General features: G+C 37.8%; 1 protein-coding gene across 12 annotated transcripts in view; it reads left to right on the forward strand.

Moving 5' to 3' along the window:
- Nucleotides 1–15,783, forward strand: part of DMD (dystrophin) — a 995,174-nt gene that overhangs the window by 530,613 nt on the left and 448,778 nt on the right. For all 12 annotated transcript variants that reach the window (XR_008330242.1, XR_008330243.1, XR_008330241.1 and 9 more), the window contains one exon: nt 8,621–8,771. Coding sequence is in view for 9 of the 12 variants with exons in the window: in XM_053386964.1 (XP_053242939.1) it covers nt 8,621–8,771 (151 nt within the window). In the remaining 3 variants the exon portion in view is untranslated. The remainder of the gene's footprint in view (nt 1–8,620; nt 8,772–15,783) is intronic.

Consider the following 15,783-nt stretch of genomic DNA (forward strand, 5'->3'; position numbering starts at 1 on the left):
CTTGTTTTTAGCATACAGGCATTAAAGCAGTCAGATGAATGCTCTAATTAGTGCTCTGTTATATATACTTCCATAGAATCAATTGAGTGCTGTCCCTAATCATGATCACATCTCTGGCAACCATTTAACAATCAAACTAGACTGATAACAAAAAAGGAACAGAACTGAAAATAAGCCTCCAGGGGGAGTGGTGTGATTGAGAACTAGATACTTCTATATAATGTGTATGTTAAAGTGATAATATCACATGTTTATATTACCTAACCTAATGTAAATGATGCCATTTCCACTGACCCAATATTTGTGTCACAGATTATCAGAGTTCATGTCAGCAAGATAGAGTAGGATGAATTCCAGGTGATTCATACTTTAATCAACTACTTTTTATAATATCATGAATGCCCCCTGGCTCACCACACACTATTCCACCATGCAGCACAAAATATCCAGATAAAAACCTGGGAAGCCAAAGGCCTATATCATCTAGCAGACTTCTACAAAAATAACAAACCCATATCGACACAAGAAATAAAGCAAACTTGGGAACACCCAAATACCCTGGCTAACACACCACCAACTACACGCCCTCTTAAACAATCCAGTAGTAACATCAACAGCCACTAGACCCTTGACCACCTTTGAAAACCTTCTCCTAACAACAGTGGGACATGGCAAGGGAATGGTATCCACAATAAACAAACTCACTTACAGATGGTACCTAACACCATGGAAACTGGTGCCGATAAGCCCAGGAATCTCACCAAAATGCTGGAGAAGCTGCACTTCCACAGTCACATACCCCCACATGTGGTGGGAATGCCCCCAAACCCAACTCTTCTGGACAACAGTCATACAAGAAATAAGCAAAATAACTAAACAGGTACTAGAAGTCACCCCAAAACTGGCTCTACTGAACATCTTCCAAGATAACAATGCCCACTCACACAATAGAAAGCTCACAACCCATCTACTCCCAGCAGCCAGAGACATCATAGTCAGACACTGGAGGGACCTGATAGGAATAAACATGGTATGGGAAACAACCTTACTAGAAAAGCTAACCAATAGACTGAAACTAACACAGGGAGAAGTAGAAGAGAACGCCTTCAGTCCAGTATAGCTCCCCTTTATCACATACACAGACTAACAAGACAACAACATAAACCAACCAACAGCATATGATTCAATATGGCTAACTTAACCCAACAATGCTCCCACACAAACAAATCCCACTGCAGCCAACCAAAGACAATCAGTCACACCCTAGACCACCTCAACCTCTCTCACCACCAAGGAAACATAACAAGTGAATAGAAAGAGAACCTACCCGAGCTGACACAAAACCTCCACGCATACACTAAGTAAAAGAACATAAGCTTTACCACCCCCGCCCCTCTTTTCTTCCCAACCCTATACTGCACATACCACCAATGTCTCATGGCAAATGTAACTGATGTGTCGAAAACACAACCTGAAGAAAGAGGCAATGCATGTGCTTTTATAAAAGAGGAAAATCTTTAAATAAAAAATAATTAAAAAATAATATCATGAATGTGCTTTACTGTCTGTCTAACTCAGCAAAATGTGTGATGTATACCACCTCTTGCTCACATGAAAAAGGGAAAGAACTGAGTTCTTGGAGCCATTTTGCTCTATATACACCTTTCACAGGAGTTGGTACTCTCAAAATCTTAAATTTCTTTCAGTGAAACAAAAGTTAATTCTTCACAGATTTTGTTTTGTAGCAAAATGAAAGCAATGGATAAGGAAGTGGTTATAAATTAATGCAAAAGACAGTAAATATTTCCTGTAATGTTGACTACGTACTAATGCTTGGAATATTCATATCCCAAGGGAGTAAATTTTATGGAAATGCACATTTGATAGTCAAGGGAAATGACAATAACAGTCATTTGTCACCACATTACTATCACAAAGGTAGATATATATTGGCTTTGTGCATTTGTGACTTCTGAATATTAGTACTGTATAATACACATCATCAGAATTCAGCATGAGTTATGAACCCTTTGTCCTCTATGTCCTAGAAATATTAATTAAGCCCATCATAAACTAGGTCTATGTGATTTTCATGTAAAGTATATGATTTGGAACTTGCTTTATTATAGGATTTTTAATAATTAATTTTTGACAAGTTGAGAAATTTAAAAGTTTATTGCCAATGACATTTATGCCTGTTTAGGACTAGGGAGTTGTGCTGTGTTGCATTCTTCCATATAATGTATTTAATTAGTTGTGTTCGCTTCATTTTCTCTAGGGAAATGATAACGGATGCTTTTAATTCTAGCATTCAGACTAAATGCTTTCAAGCACATCTCTTTATCATTGTTCTGAAATGGGAAGAAAGCTTGCTGGGAAATTTGAAATCTGGTGTGTTGCTATTGAGGTTATTGAAAGCAAAAGTATGAACTATGTTTAGTTTACAAATTAATTCAGACCTGATCACTCCAACTATGACTTGGATGTAACAATGAAAACGGCAGTAAACAGCTTATCATTTGAGCTTTATTTAGGTGTTAATCCACTTTCTGACCGTTTGAATTGGAGTATTCAACACCCACATGTATTTGAATTTGTATGTGAGAAACAACTTTGGTCTTTCCCTATGTGTTTCCTTTTGTGTTTACCCCCACTTCTAAAATTAGTTGATTCTGTTGTGCCAATTAAGTACTGACAATGCATGTGTACAGATAGCTGCATGCACATCATCTTTTAAAATTAAAAAATGCCCTGCCCATGAAGTGTGCAAGCCACACAGGCAGGCAATTTTACATTCTCAGTACATAATTTTTAACGTGGTTTACATACACAGTTTTCTGGTTTTCTTCAAACCTGAGGGATCAAAAACAACAACCTGTATACAAGGCTACACTCTGTTCAGAAGCATACCAGAAATAGTTACAAGCATGGCTGGAAAAGGAACAAAAACATTGAGGAAGTAGTGGGGAGTGGAAAGGGGAGTAGCAGAAAGTGGTGATTGACCCACACACACATCAAAACACCAACACAAATCATTTGTGAGCCTGAGTGGAGTAGTTTGGAGCCTAATTATCCCTATATCGGGTAAATCCAAGCGTACTCAGGGGAGGAATGAGGCTGGTATTGTTTGAGAATAACATCATGTGGACCACACAAATTAAATGGGAATACTAACAGCTGCAGACACACAATAAGCTCCGGTGTGCACACGGCCACAAATTGGATGTATCAAAAAGCACAGACATGTCCTTATCTTACATGTTATATCTCTGGATGACTTGCAGTGCCTTGTAAGTGGACCTCCACTTCCTTTTTATTTCTTATCTACTGCCCCCGCCATCTATTCCAGATGCTTTGGGGCCCCTCCAGGCCACATTTTGAGGTACATGGGGGGCTACAAGGGGAGAAGTCCAATTGTGCAAGACAGAATTTTTTCTGCTATCAGGTGGGCATAAATGGAACCATTACCCTATATTTCCTCTAACGCAAGAATTAGCACTATGCTTTTATCAAGTTTGTCAATGTATGACCTATGTTGTAGGGATGGAAGCCTGCATACTGAACATTGTCTGACAGCAAGAAAGCCCATGCTTTCCCCACTAGCTAAACCATTTTTTTTAACCGTTACCTGATTCTGTTCTGAAGTCTTGCACTCTACCTTTTATCACCATCCTCTCTGCCTTAATTACAGGTCTTCCAGATGGAGTTGCTTCCCTAGGGTAATTGTAGTCCAACAGCATCTGCAGGGCCAGCGGCTCTTGAATTGTGCCATACATGATTTTATATAAAATCAACTAATGTTTCTTAGTCTATGGATCTAAATGATTGATAATACTCAAACAAACAGAGCTTGGGGTGTTGTAAGGCTGTAAGCATTTCGTCCCATAGAATCAGAGACAGAGTAAATGTAGGTGACCTATGTTGAAGGTAGGAGTGGACCCAGAATTCAAGCCAGGGTTGCTCAATTCTGCAAACAGCCCCTGGCCATGGGTTAGCAGGTGGCTGAGGGTTCCAGTGGGAAATAATGCTCTGAGAAGTGAATGATCTAATTCTTAAGAGATACTTTGAATAGTCCGTTCCATTGATTTACATAAGCAAGAATGAGCATGCTTATTAAAAAGAATACATCAAGGAAAGACCAGCACAACGTAAGAAAGAAAATTGCTGCAGGTTAAATGATTGTTCCAGTAAGACAAATATAGTTGTGGTGACTTTCGTGTATTCATTATTTATTTATATAGGCTACTTCTGAACTATTTAATATATACAAATATGTTTAAGTGGTATGCAGGAAACTAGAGCAACTAACAATTTTAGCATATGTTACAAAACTACAGAGTCGCAAATGCAAGCATTGCATTATAAAATTACTAAGAAATGCAGACAGATATAAATTCCTTCTCCTTCTGATACTCCTCTCCTCTCAGTCTCCTGTCTCTCACCCACACACGCACCTTGTTTCTCACTCAGAGAGCTCAACACTAAATCTCACAGTTTAGAGGCCACCTTACATCATAACCCTGTTTTTTATGGGCAGCCACCAAGGGAGATGGAGTTTCCTCAGGATCCCCACAGCTGTGTATTATTCAGCAGTCAGCTGCGCTATACACACCATGTTCCAGGCTATAACTGGTTTGATTTAGTTTCCCAGCGGTCTGGTTTGTTGATAATACTACATAATGTTGCTTATGCTGCATATTCCTGCTTTATAAGTATCTCTCTATCTCTAAATGTGAAGTGCCATTCTGAGTCAAGTCTACTTGAAGTGGTGAACAAAATTTCAAGCATAAAAATAATATAATAATAAAACTTTTAAATGCAAAAAACCTCCAAATATATTAAAATACAGTTCAACCAGCCTATATCAAACTCTTCTTATCTCCTGATGATCACTTCGGGAATAAATATTAAACCAATGCCTAGCCGCAGTGAATTCTAACTTTGTTGTGTCTCTCTAGTCCAACTATAGAGATTATGTTTAAATTAAATACAAACAGATTGTGGAAAGAAGAAGAAAAATCAGATTAATTGAAACAGGTTAACATTTTTTTTTCAACAAAAGATTAATTTGGCGAGATAACCCTGTAAAAACAAGTTTCCATAGATTATCTGTTAGAATGACCTTAAATATTACATTTCAATGCACATAAATAGAATTTTTTAATATTACTTTGAAGTTTTGTATATTTCTTACAAGGTGCTAATTGTGCTGAATCAAGTTGACAACACTGCATAATTTTTAGGTTAATATTAGCATAATCCTTCAGGACACTGTTTAGAGGAAGTATAGAAATGTAATGTACACAATATTTTGTAGAACGTGAAAAAAGGCTATATTTTTGTCAGCTACAAGTTCTATAATAAAAGTCATGAATTTTAAATGTATTTTGATAATCAAACATACTCTTTTTGCACTTAACCTGCTCCCTTTAAAAAGACCTCATTTTGAATACTTATTAGTCTAATTCTGAATGCTAAGTAGATAAAAGAATCTGAGTAATTTGTGATTTCAACATTTTTAGACTACTAAGTGATATTTTTATAGTTTTCAAATTTAAAACTATACAGAACCATTATAGGAAATTATTGGCATAGATTTAAAATATATTGTTGCATGACACCCCTGAGTGGTGCAGGATTCCAGGGGTTCAATGTGCTTACCCAGAGTCTGTTTTTCCTTTGGGAATGAGGCATACTGAAGACTATGGTGTCTTTATGATATATGGTTTATTTACACATATGTATAATCTGAGCCTGCAATGGTGGGATTCAGAGCATCAACACTCCAAATGGGTCTTACTTCTCCCATAGCCGCTGACTTGAATCCAAACAGAAATCAAACATTGTTCTCATACCTCATTTCTCTCTAGTTTGCTGCTTTACTTCTAGGTCACATCACTGCTCCTTTTAACTCTCTACTCTAAAATCTGACTTTATACGTTGAGGGAGGGGACCCCACCCACACTTGCTGGATCTGGGTTTTAGAGGGGACTGGCACACATCTCCACACCCCGAAACTCGTAACAATATATTTTGAGTTTCTATCTTTACATGATTTACTTGGAAATGGTTTTTGATCTACTGTATGGCTCTGCAATAAGTAGTTACAAGAAACATGTATTCTTTCTGTGTATTTTTGAGGTTGCTTTCATTTAAGACAAAAGTTGCGTTTTCTGCTGCATTGCATCTATACTTTGTACCGAATTAAGGTGGACTGTGCATAATATGAGCACTACACTGTCTAGTCCAGTTGTATGGGTTCAATATCATTGTTTATTTTATCTATGTACAGTTGAATACACAAAGAAATCTCGTAAGTGGTTTACAGTGTTGTGGCCTGACAACGTAGACAAGGAACTTTGAAGAGCTCACAGCCAATCACTTGCATAGGGTGGTATGAGGGACAATAAACAACTTGAATGCTGACAAGACGAAAGTACTATAGGTAGATGTTTCTTGTTTACCATCTATCCTGAATGAAATTGCTATCTTAAGACAGCAGGTTCATAGCTGGGGGAATTCCTAGATCTAGCACTGCCACTAGAAACCCAGGTGTCCTTTGTGGCATGTAGTGCCTTTACCAGCTAAGGCTGGTTTGTCACTTGTAACCACTTCTGGCCAGAAATAATCTTGTAGTATATTACAGTGTAATATAATTTTCAAGGATAGAGGCTTATGATCTTGATTCAAGATGAAATTTTAGAAATGGCAGAATTGATGATGATGATGATGATGATGATGAAGAATTGAATTTATATACCGCCCTACACCCGGAGGTCTCAGGGCGGTTTTGAAACTTTTTTTGTTTTGAAATTTACATGCTAAAAACATGCTTCATCTGGATTTAAATGTGAAACACAAAGCAAAAGTTCAAGATAGATTTTCCTTTGGGAAAATGCACACCATTTGTTAGAAAGGAATGAGCTGTATATTTAAAAATTATAATGAAATCTGATTATGTAATAACTAAGACACAATTCTGTAGTTAGATGAAAGAAATCTTCCTATGACTTCTGATCAATAACATAGTGGGATTTTGTTAAAAATGATCTCTCAATAGATGGTCTCTTTTGCCTTGGAATGGCTTATTTCATGAAAAAGAAAAGACTGCTGGTTTTGTGTTGTTGAGTACCTGTCTCTTCAGGAACTTAGCGGTATTGATAATAGGATCGTTTTTCACCTCAGAAAGGCATTTCAGACCATTCTAGTTCTTTTTACTCTAACTGGTGATGTAGAGTCTGACCAACAGAATCCTATTCCACTGTAATTGTTCTCAAAAAGCATCAGACTCAAGTATCAGAACCACAGGAGATACAAAACAGTAATGGTAATATGTATTATTACTCTGTTTAATTTTTTTTAGTAGAGTTTGTTGAACTCTGGTTGTTGTTTTTTATCAAGAGAGTTAACTTGCTTCAGGTTCATTATTAATTATATATTCTTATTCAATACATGTATATCCAACCTTTCTTCCACAAACAAACTCAAGGCAATATGCACAGGGTTTCCAGGTGGTTTCCTCCAGCGTCAAAGATGACCTGGGCTGCTCTCAGCTCCAGCTCCTAACCTCTGGGCTAGACCTCGATATACTTACTTTCAGCAAGGTTACTCCCTATATCTGGCTTCAGACCATGTCTTGGTACCAATAATAAATAAAATATGCCAGTCAGTGGGAGACATCCATCCACTTGCAAAATGGAAATCTGCTTCTGTGATGGAAATTCCAGATTGTTTCTTCCTGTCTCCTTCTCCCCTCCCCATGAACACCAAAATCGGCTCTGGAGAATCCCCCAACCCTTGGAGCAGATCTTTGGGGTACACATGAGGCTGCGGCAGGAAGAAAGGAAAGAGAAGTCTTGTTGCATGAGCAGATGCCCTTTTGCACTGTGTTGGAGTTCACCCCAAAATGAATTTGTGTCTAACACAAGCTTGGAGGATTTTATAAATTATGAAATCATTCTTATGCAATAAGAGGGTATATTTACTTTTAAAATTGTAATACTCCTTACTTTAAATATTCTGTTTTTTAACTTGCTGCCTCACAGCGGTTCTGGATGTTTTCTTATCTTCTGTGGGAAATGTTTGCGAGAGACTTTGGTTTCCTGCAGTCTTATGAGAAAGCACTACTGTTCCTGCCATCACACTTCAGTGGTGTAGGCAATATATTAGAACTTCACAGTTATATGTATTAGCTTTTGCACATTGTTGGGGAAAGTAAATTTAAACAGTGAATTTAAATTTAGCCAGATAAGTTGTTTGTTTGTGTGTTCAACATGATATTTTATTTTCCAATTCTGCCACACAAATAGATTTTATAAACATAGAATTAACTAGCTATGCAATTCACCCACAGGCTTGGATACAAGGGCATCTTTCTGTGAGCAGAGAACCTCTTCTGCTCATGAGAGGGCTATTTCTGGCATAGCCAGAGTACTGCATGTTTTTCTGTTGTGCAATTTTCAAGTGGTCCATAGGGAGAAAGGTGGGAAGCCACTGCTATAAAGGCATCACAGTCATATCCTGCATTAATATTTTAAATGCATTATAAACATTTGACCTACCACTTTTAATCATATAATGTCCTAAATTATAGTGTCATGGTTTTTATTTCCTTCTACAGAAGATTTGACAGATCCGTGGAGAAATGGAAGAATTTCCATCACGATATGAAAAACTTTAACCACTGGTTAACTGAGGCAGAACAAAATTTAGCTAAAATATGGATAGAGTCCGAGGATCCAGAAGTTTCCACAACCAAGCAATATATCAAGGTAGGACTCACCTATAACATATTTTTACTTCAAGATTTTCTTATCTGTATGTGTATTTGTTGCAAATTGGTTTCCCATAGGCTCTCATCTAGAGGGCAGATATTATCACCACTTGGAGGTACCGTATTTAACTCCATGTTTATACACTGGGGGATTATTGTAAACTGATATGATTTACAGCATAACCCTAACCTTATCTACTCAGAACTAAATCCTATTGAATTCAGTGGGTTTTGTTCCTAGGTAAATGGGATTAGGATTGTAGACTTAATGATTCCTCAATTTGTATATGCTAAAATAATTAACAATAATAAAATTACTTGTTCACACAAGTAAAAAAGATACTGCAGTACAGCTAATCAACATTTGTTTCCTTCTTGTTTTGTGGGTCTTTATTTGACAATAGCTTTTAAAGCATCACTTATTTCTGACAATAAAAGAAAATACATTTAAATTAGTGATGCCTGGCTTCTCACCCTTTCCTCCAAGGCATGTGCCAGCTAATCTGTCATCCCCAGGCCATTAATTTCGAGTCACAATATATTTTTGAGCAGTAGTTGTTTAGGATGCAACAATAGCGTAAGCTGATCATAGCCACACTTACCTGGGTGGAGGCCCATTGAATTCAGTAAGACTTACTATGAGTCAACATGATTAGGATCACAACCTTAATTGCAAATTTTGTGTTACTAATGCTATGTTATTTCATTTATTAAAGTTGGTAGCAGCACCATATATATATATAAAGGGTGTATATTAAAATATATTCTAAAGAGCAACCCTAACCTCTTTCCCCTGATGTGCTAATTTACTACTTGCATGGAACTTTGATCATAGAGGAGGAGAATTCAAAAAATGATGACTGTCCAACCTGTAGTATGAAGCAGTATAGAATACAAAACAGAGGGGAAATTGGGACTGCTTTGCCTTTTCTGTATGGTTTATTTAGCCATCCCCAGCAGGGATCAGAGTGGAGGATTTCCTGTTCTTACTACATCCCTTTCCTACTTTTCTTCATTTAGCAATAACAAACTATACTTCAGTATTTCTTTATCAGAATAAACATTGCACCAAATATCCTTCTCATCTCACCCTACTCCCAGTGTTATATATTCTGCTTCCTTAAGCAGTACAGCTAATTCATTGAAGAATTATGTGTTGCCTGCGTGTAAGTCATCCATACTTATGTCATCATTAAATTTATTTTTAATTTGATGGATCTAATTTTAATGCAGCATGAAGGAATGAATTCTTCTGGGGCAACACAAGATGCAGTGTCCATAGCAGCATATTGCTTAGCTGTCTGTTTTGGTCAGTGAATCAGAATATGCTCACACATATTATATCCATAGTTCTCATTAGTCTTTATGTCACAGAAATGTGGTTGATATCTTTTTTTTTAGTGATCAGGTGTTAGATTTATTAAATAAAGTCAGCCTTCTCATCATGTTGATCTACTGGAATTTTCATCCAAATTTGTGAAATACAAAGCTTAAGTCTATATACTATATTGTCTTCATGGTGTTTAAGCCTCTGACACCGATTGGTTGACTTGGGTTTGGTGGCAAGGGCTATTCAGGAAGCTAAACAGTTTGCAGTCTAACTTATTTGAGAGGAAGCTGTTGGTTTGACTCAAACTAAAATGGAAAAGCACCTGAGGTTTTTGATCACCTAAGGCAGGCATGGCCAAACCTGGCCCTCCAGTTGTTTTGGAACTACAACTCCCATCATCCCTAGCTAACAGGACCAGTGGTCAGGGATAATGGGAATAGTAGTCCCAAAACAACTGGAGGGCCACATTTGGCCATGCCTGGCCTAAGGAGTAAAGGAAACTAAAAGAAGAGTGTAGCAAAGTTGACTATAGACTGAGGGCCAAACTAGATGCACGATAAGCGGTTGGAGATCTGTGATGGATCTCCTGTCTCCCTCCCTCCCTCTCTCCCTCTCCCTCTCCCTCTCCCTCCTTAAGCAGCTATGAAGAATGTTTCAAATCAGAAAAACAGTGTTGCAGCATTTCCCCCATATAAATTCCTATCCTAAAGCATTTTATTTCAGGTACCCAAAATGTTCCCTAATCAAACAAATAACACCACAAAGAGCAATTTACATTGGTTAACCCCTCCTCCCTCTTTTGGTATCTCTGAGCACCAAAAATTCTCAGATGAAAAGTTGCAAAACTGCCAGTTCTGGGAGCAGTATCAACAGTATTGTTAAAAGGGTATTAGAATAGAATGTTACTGCTTTATTTGGCACCCCATTTTACTTTGAATAATGTGTTTTGGTTACCACATTTTATGAAGAATATAAAGCAGTTACCGTTTTTTTTGCTCTATAAGACTCACTTTTTCCCTCCTAAAAAGTAAGGGGAAATGTGTGTGCGTCTTATGGAGCGAATGCAGGCTGCGCAGCTATCCCAGAAGCCAAAAGCCAGATGCTTTCGCTGCGCAGCGATCCCTCTTGCTGTTCTGGCTGCTGGGATTCAGAATATTTTTTTCCTTGTTTTCCTCCTCCAAAAACTAGGTGCGTCTTGTGGTCTGGTGCGTCTTATAGAGCAAAAAATACGGTACTTAGCATTCAGAGTGAAGCTCCCCATGTTTAATCTTAAACTAAAAGTCTAAAGCTAAGTTCATCCCAAATTATTCCCTGTTTAGTTTTCATACTTCATTCAATGATGTATAATTTATTTTGTACAACTGTGTATGTAGCTGCTGTACTTGTCAGGAGTGATCCTTCACATCTGTGAGAGATAAAGCTTTTCAGTTTCATGCTGTTGTGCAGTTGCTGCACACGTGAATCAAGTAAATAATAATGTTTAATTTCATATGCTCTGTAACTCAGACATGGTCAGATGAGGCCTTCATCCTCTGAAGTGTTTCCCAGTTGGTTTCAGTAGAGATATCAAACTTAGTGGACAAAATATAAACCATTTTAATGCATTTCAACAGGAACTCTCGGGTGTTCTCATTATGTAGTTGCAAGTGTTTTGATGGCTGAATGGCTGTCACCTCCAAAAACAAAAGGTTGTTTTAAAATATACAGCAGTGTTTTCATCACCTTTTAAAATTTTAGAGGGCATCATTATTAAAGTTTCATGTTTTTCTCTGCATCGGTAAAGGGTAGAGAGTTTGCATTCAGTTGATTAGCTTACAGGACAGGGAAGAACATATATTTGACAACTTTGTTGCATTGCAATGTTCTAAGTATTCCATCAGCCATCCTGACTATGATTAACATGAATGAACACATGTGTAGGCACTCAGAGAAATGATCTCTGCTGCTTTACTCTTCCCTGCTTGTTCAGCTGCAGTGCTGATCAAGGCCATGGTTTGACTTTGGATGATGTTCAAACCGGGACTCTTTGTTTAACTTTCGGCAGGCAAACCATGAGCTGAAACTAACATTTGTCCTGTGGTTTACAACTCAATGAGCACTAAATCATGGGCCTGGGTTCAGACAACATAGCTAAGCCAAATAATGGCTTCCCTCAGCACAGTAGCACAGCAACAAAGCAGCTGTTGAGGAGCAAAACAACTGTGATCTCCTCTCCAGAAGCTTTTGCATTTGCTCATTTGTGCTAAACTATGGTATGACTTTGTGTCACATGCAAAAGAGGGCATTGCCTTTCATTTCTTCTTTGCATCTTTTGAAAATCACACTTCAAAGCACATATGGGTGTATCACGCTAATATGTGAATGTGTGGACTATATGGTTCAATGAAGTTGATGATACACAGGTTTTGAGTTCCTGTCTTCAGTCCCTAACAAAAATGGATGCTACTGTATGTTTAGACTATATTTGTAGCATAAGGCAGTGACAGATGTGCAGGCAGTGGTTAAGACTTCACCTGAACACCTCACTAAAAATAAGAGAACAATGGGGTAAAATCAACTTCTTACTTCACCCCATATTTCTTTCACATTGAGGACAGACAAAACAAACAAACAAAAAAAACCCTTCATCTAATGATATGGTTTAATATCTGACAGGGCACCATTCCAAATGGTCTCAACCTGGAAGGAGATTTTAGGGGGGTGCTACTTGTAGGGGGAACTTAAAAGCCTTCATTCATGAGTAGATCAACTTCACATACCTATCTTTTAATTAGCAGATAAAGTACATAATATATTCTTTCTCTGGACTGTTTCTTCCTTTTTGTATCAAATGCCAAGCTAATGTAGCTAGGTAGCAAATGTGCATGTATGTGCAGAGATGCAGTGGATCTGGGAAGAAGGCATGCACACACTTAAGAGATCTTGCTTCAATTTGTGTAAGCTGTGTGGAGTCCCTGTCTCAGAAAATTTGGGAAATAAATAAAAATGATAAGAAAATTATGAAAAGAGCTGTCATATCCCTGCAGAACCATGGCAATTTTGGGGGGTTCTTGGCTTATGTGAAGCAGGGGTGCAATTTCTAATTAATCAGGCGGATTAATAGGTAAAATAAAAAACAGAAGTAATTTGATTGACTAAAAAAAATGACCTCTGAAATCAGTCGGTCAGTAGATTTGTATTTCTAATGCAAATATTTATAAAAGCACCATAAAGGAGAAGGTATTCCCATTCTTTTTCTCAAATGGGTAGGGCTGCCTTTGAAACGATGCTGAATAAATAAAACAAAGGGTGGTGCCCAGCACTGCAGTTATGTTCATGCCACGGACTTATGCACAAGTGACACGAGTTTCCCTTTCTCTCTAGCTTCCTGCAGTAACCCCTCCCGCAAAATCTGCTCCAGAGGTTTGGTGGATTCTCCAGAGCAGATGGCTGGGCATGTAGGGAGGGAGGAGAGAAAGAGGAAGCCCCACTGTATGAGCAGAAAACACTGCTTGTGTTGAATATAACCCAAAGTACACTTTATTTAGAACTTTTTTTTCTTATGCACAGATTTATGGAGGTGTATTCTATCTGTTAACTCATACAATTAATTAGGATTTATCTAACCAGATAACAGTACCAATAAGAATAGATATAGTATCATGCCCACTTTAAATTAACATCTCATCTCCTTAGATTTGATTGGGTTCCCATATGAACCGTATTACAGTACAACCAATACTGTACTTGGGCCTCAAATGTTCCCTTCCCCTGTGATAAGGAACACTCCTCCATCAGAGAAAACTGCTTCCCTTGGAGGAAGTTACCTTTGGGTTTGATTCATTCTTTACAAAGGAGAACATTATATAATAACATTGTTCCGTTCTCTGGGTGATACAGTTATGGGATATTTTAGCCTCATGTGGAAAAAAAAACAACTAAGACTTTACTAGTGAAATATTGAGCTATCACTTGCAATCTCCCAGTGGAAATACAGCACTTTAATGACTAAAAACGAGCACAGAAGTAATCAGCTGTGATATTTCTCTAGGCAGCCAACCAAGAGGCACTTTGGAAAAATGTGGGTCAGTAAGAAGATAACTAACTAAATCTGGTATCAAATAAGAATCCCCAAGTCTAAATCACAATAATTGCAGCGAGGGGAATAGAAAAGGGAGCCAAATAAATGTAGCTGTAGTTAAATGTGATACCTGATATCAAGAACTGACACCTACTCCAATAAGAAATATTAATATCTACAGCCTGAATCCTTATTTTAATTTCCTCTTAATATGCCTGTTTTGTTTTTGTTGTGTGTGGTTTTTTTTTTAAAAAAAACAACTTCATGCGTATAAAAAGAAGAGAATGATGCTTATCAAGAAAAAATAGGCAACACATTTCAGGATTGTTCAAATGGCTAACATTTTTAAGAGGCGATGGCATAAGAGGCTCACTGAGTGTGTGAGAGAGAAAGAGAGAGAAGTGGCAGACAATTATTGCGATGCACGTAGGTTCAGCTATCTGCCTGCTCGCTATGCAAAAATTTACTTATCTGCGCATAAAGAATTATGCCCATACCTCACAATCAACAGATATCCAGACATTGGGAGTTTGCCCACTTCCTTATTCCCTTGCTTGTTTCTGCTTTGCTGATCAGAGGCAGCCATTTGGGGGCAGAAACTATGCAGGGAGTGGCAACTAAGACAGCAGACAAATCAGTTCTCCCCTTTTCCTTTCTTTTGCTGATTGGGCAGCCATTTCAGGAAGAAATCTCTGAAAGACTGGAGCGAGAAATTGGAAAAATCCTGGATTAGAAATATTTACATAGGAAATAATGGAAATGGTGGACTCGTTATGCAAACGCTTGCCTAACTAATGATTTCCATTGTGTTCTGTAAGCCAGACCTGTATGTAATTATGACAATGGAAGTGAAAACCATTTGCTTACCTGTAACTGATATTCTTAAACATCATTAACTGCATTAGCCCTTGCAATTCTGTGAAAAATAAAACAAAAAACCAGTAGCCTTTGTAAGAAAGCAAGGAGACAAAGTAGAACCATCACTTGGGGCAAAGTGTTAAATAATCCACACACCATTATTCTAGTCCTCACCCCAGCAGTTAACAAAATAATAATCACACCAATGACCCTTACACAACTAGTTTCACCCTGTGCAATCAAACGTGCAAATGCTGTGCATCTGTACAGAGGAAACTCCAATAACATTTTAGAGTTCTGTTATAGAATATGGCAAACAATCCCTGCTCCTCCTTTCTGGTGTTGATTTTGATGATCTGCAAATGCCAACCTGGTGCCCTCCAAATGGTATAGGACCCCAACTTCCATCAGAACCCAGCCAGCATGGCTGGTGAATGATGGGAGTTGTATTACAACAACAAATTCTAATGTTTGAATAAATTTTGTAGTTTTCAAAAAGGAAAAAGGTACTCAGCTCCTCCAACATGACCATTAAGGTTATCTCTAGCAGTCCTAGCTAGTTCAACCAGTTCTTACAATTGACAGCTCTCTTACAATCCAGCATGACATGCTGCAAAGAAACTATTAAGTAGACTTCTTTTGTGCTCCTTTTCTGGTTATGTATAAGCCACCTTTCCTTGCAGTAGCCATACATCTATGTTTTCACAGTATTATCCTTTAAATAGAACACTGCCCCTTCAATTGAGGTGTGCCCTCTGTCAA

The sequence above is a fragment of the Podarcis raffonei genome, chromosome 4, assembly GCF_027172205.1.
Source record: "Podarcis raffonei isolate rPodRaf1 chromosome 4, rPodRaf1.pri, whole genome shotgun sequence".
Lineage (NCBI taxonomy): Eukaryota > Metazoa > Chordata > Lepidosauria > Squamata > Lacertidae > Podarcis > Podarcis raffonei.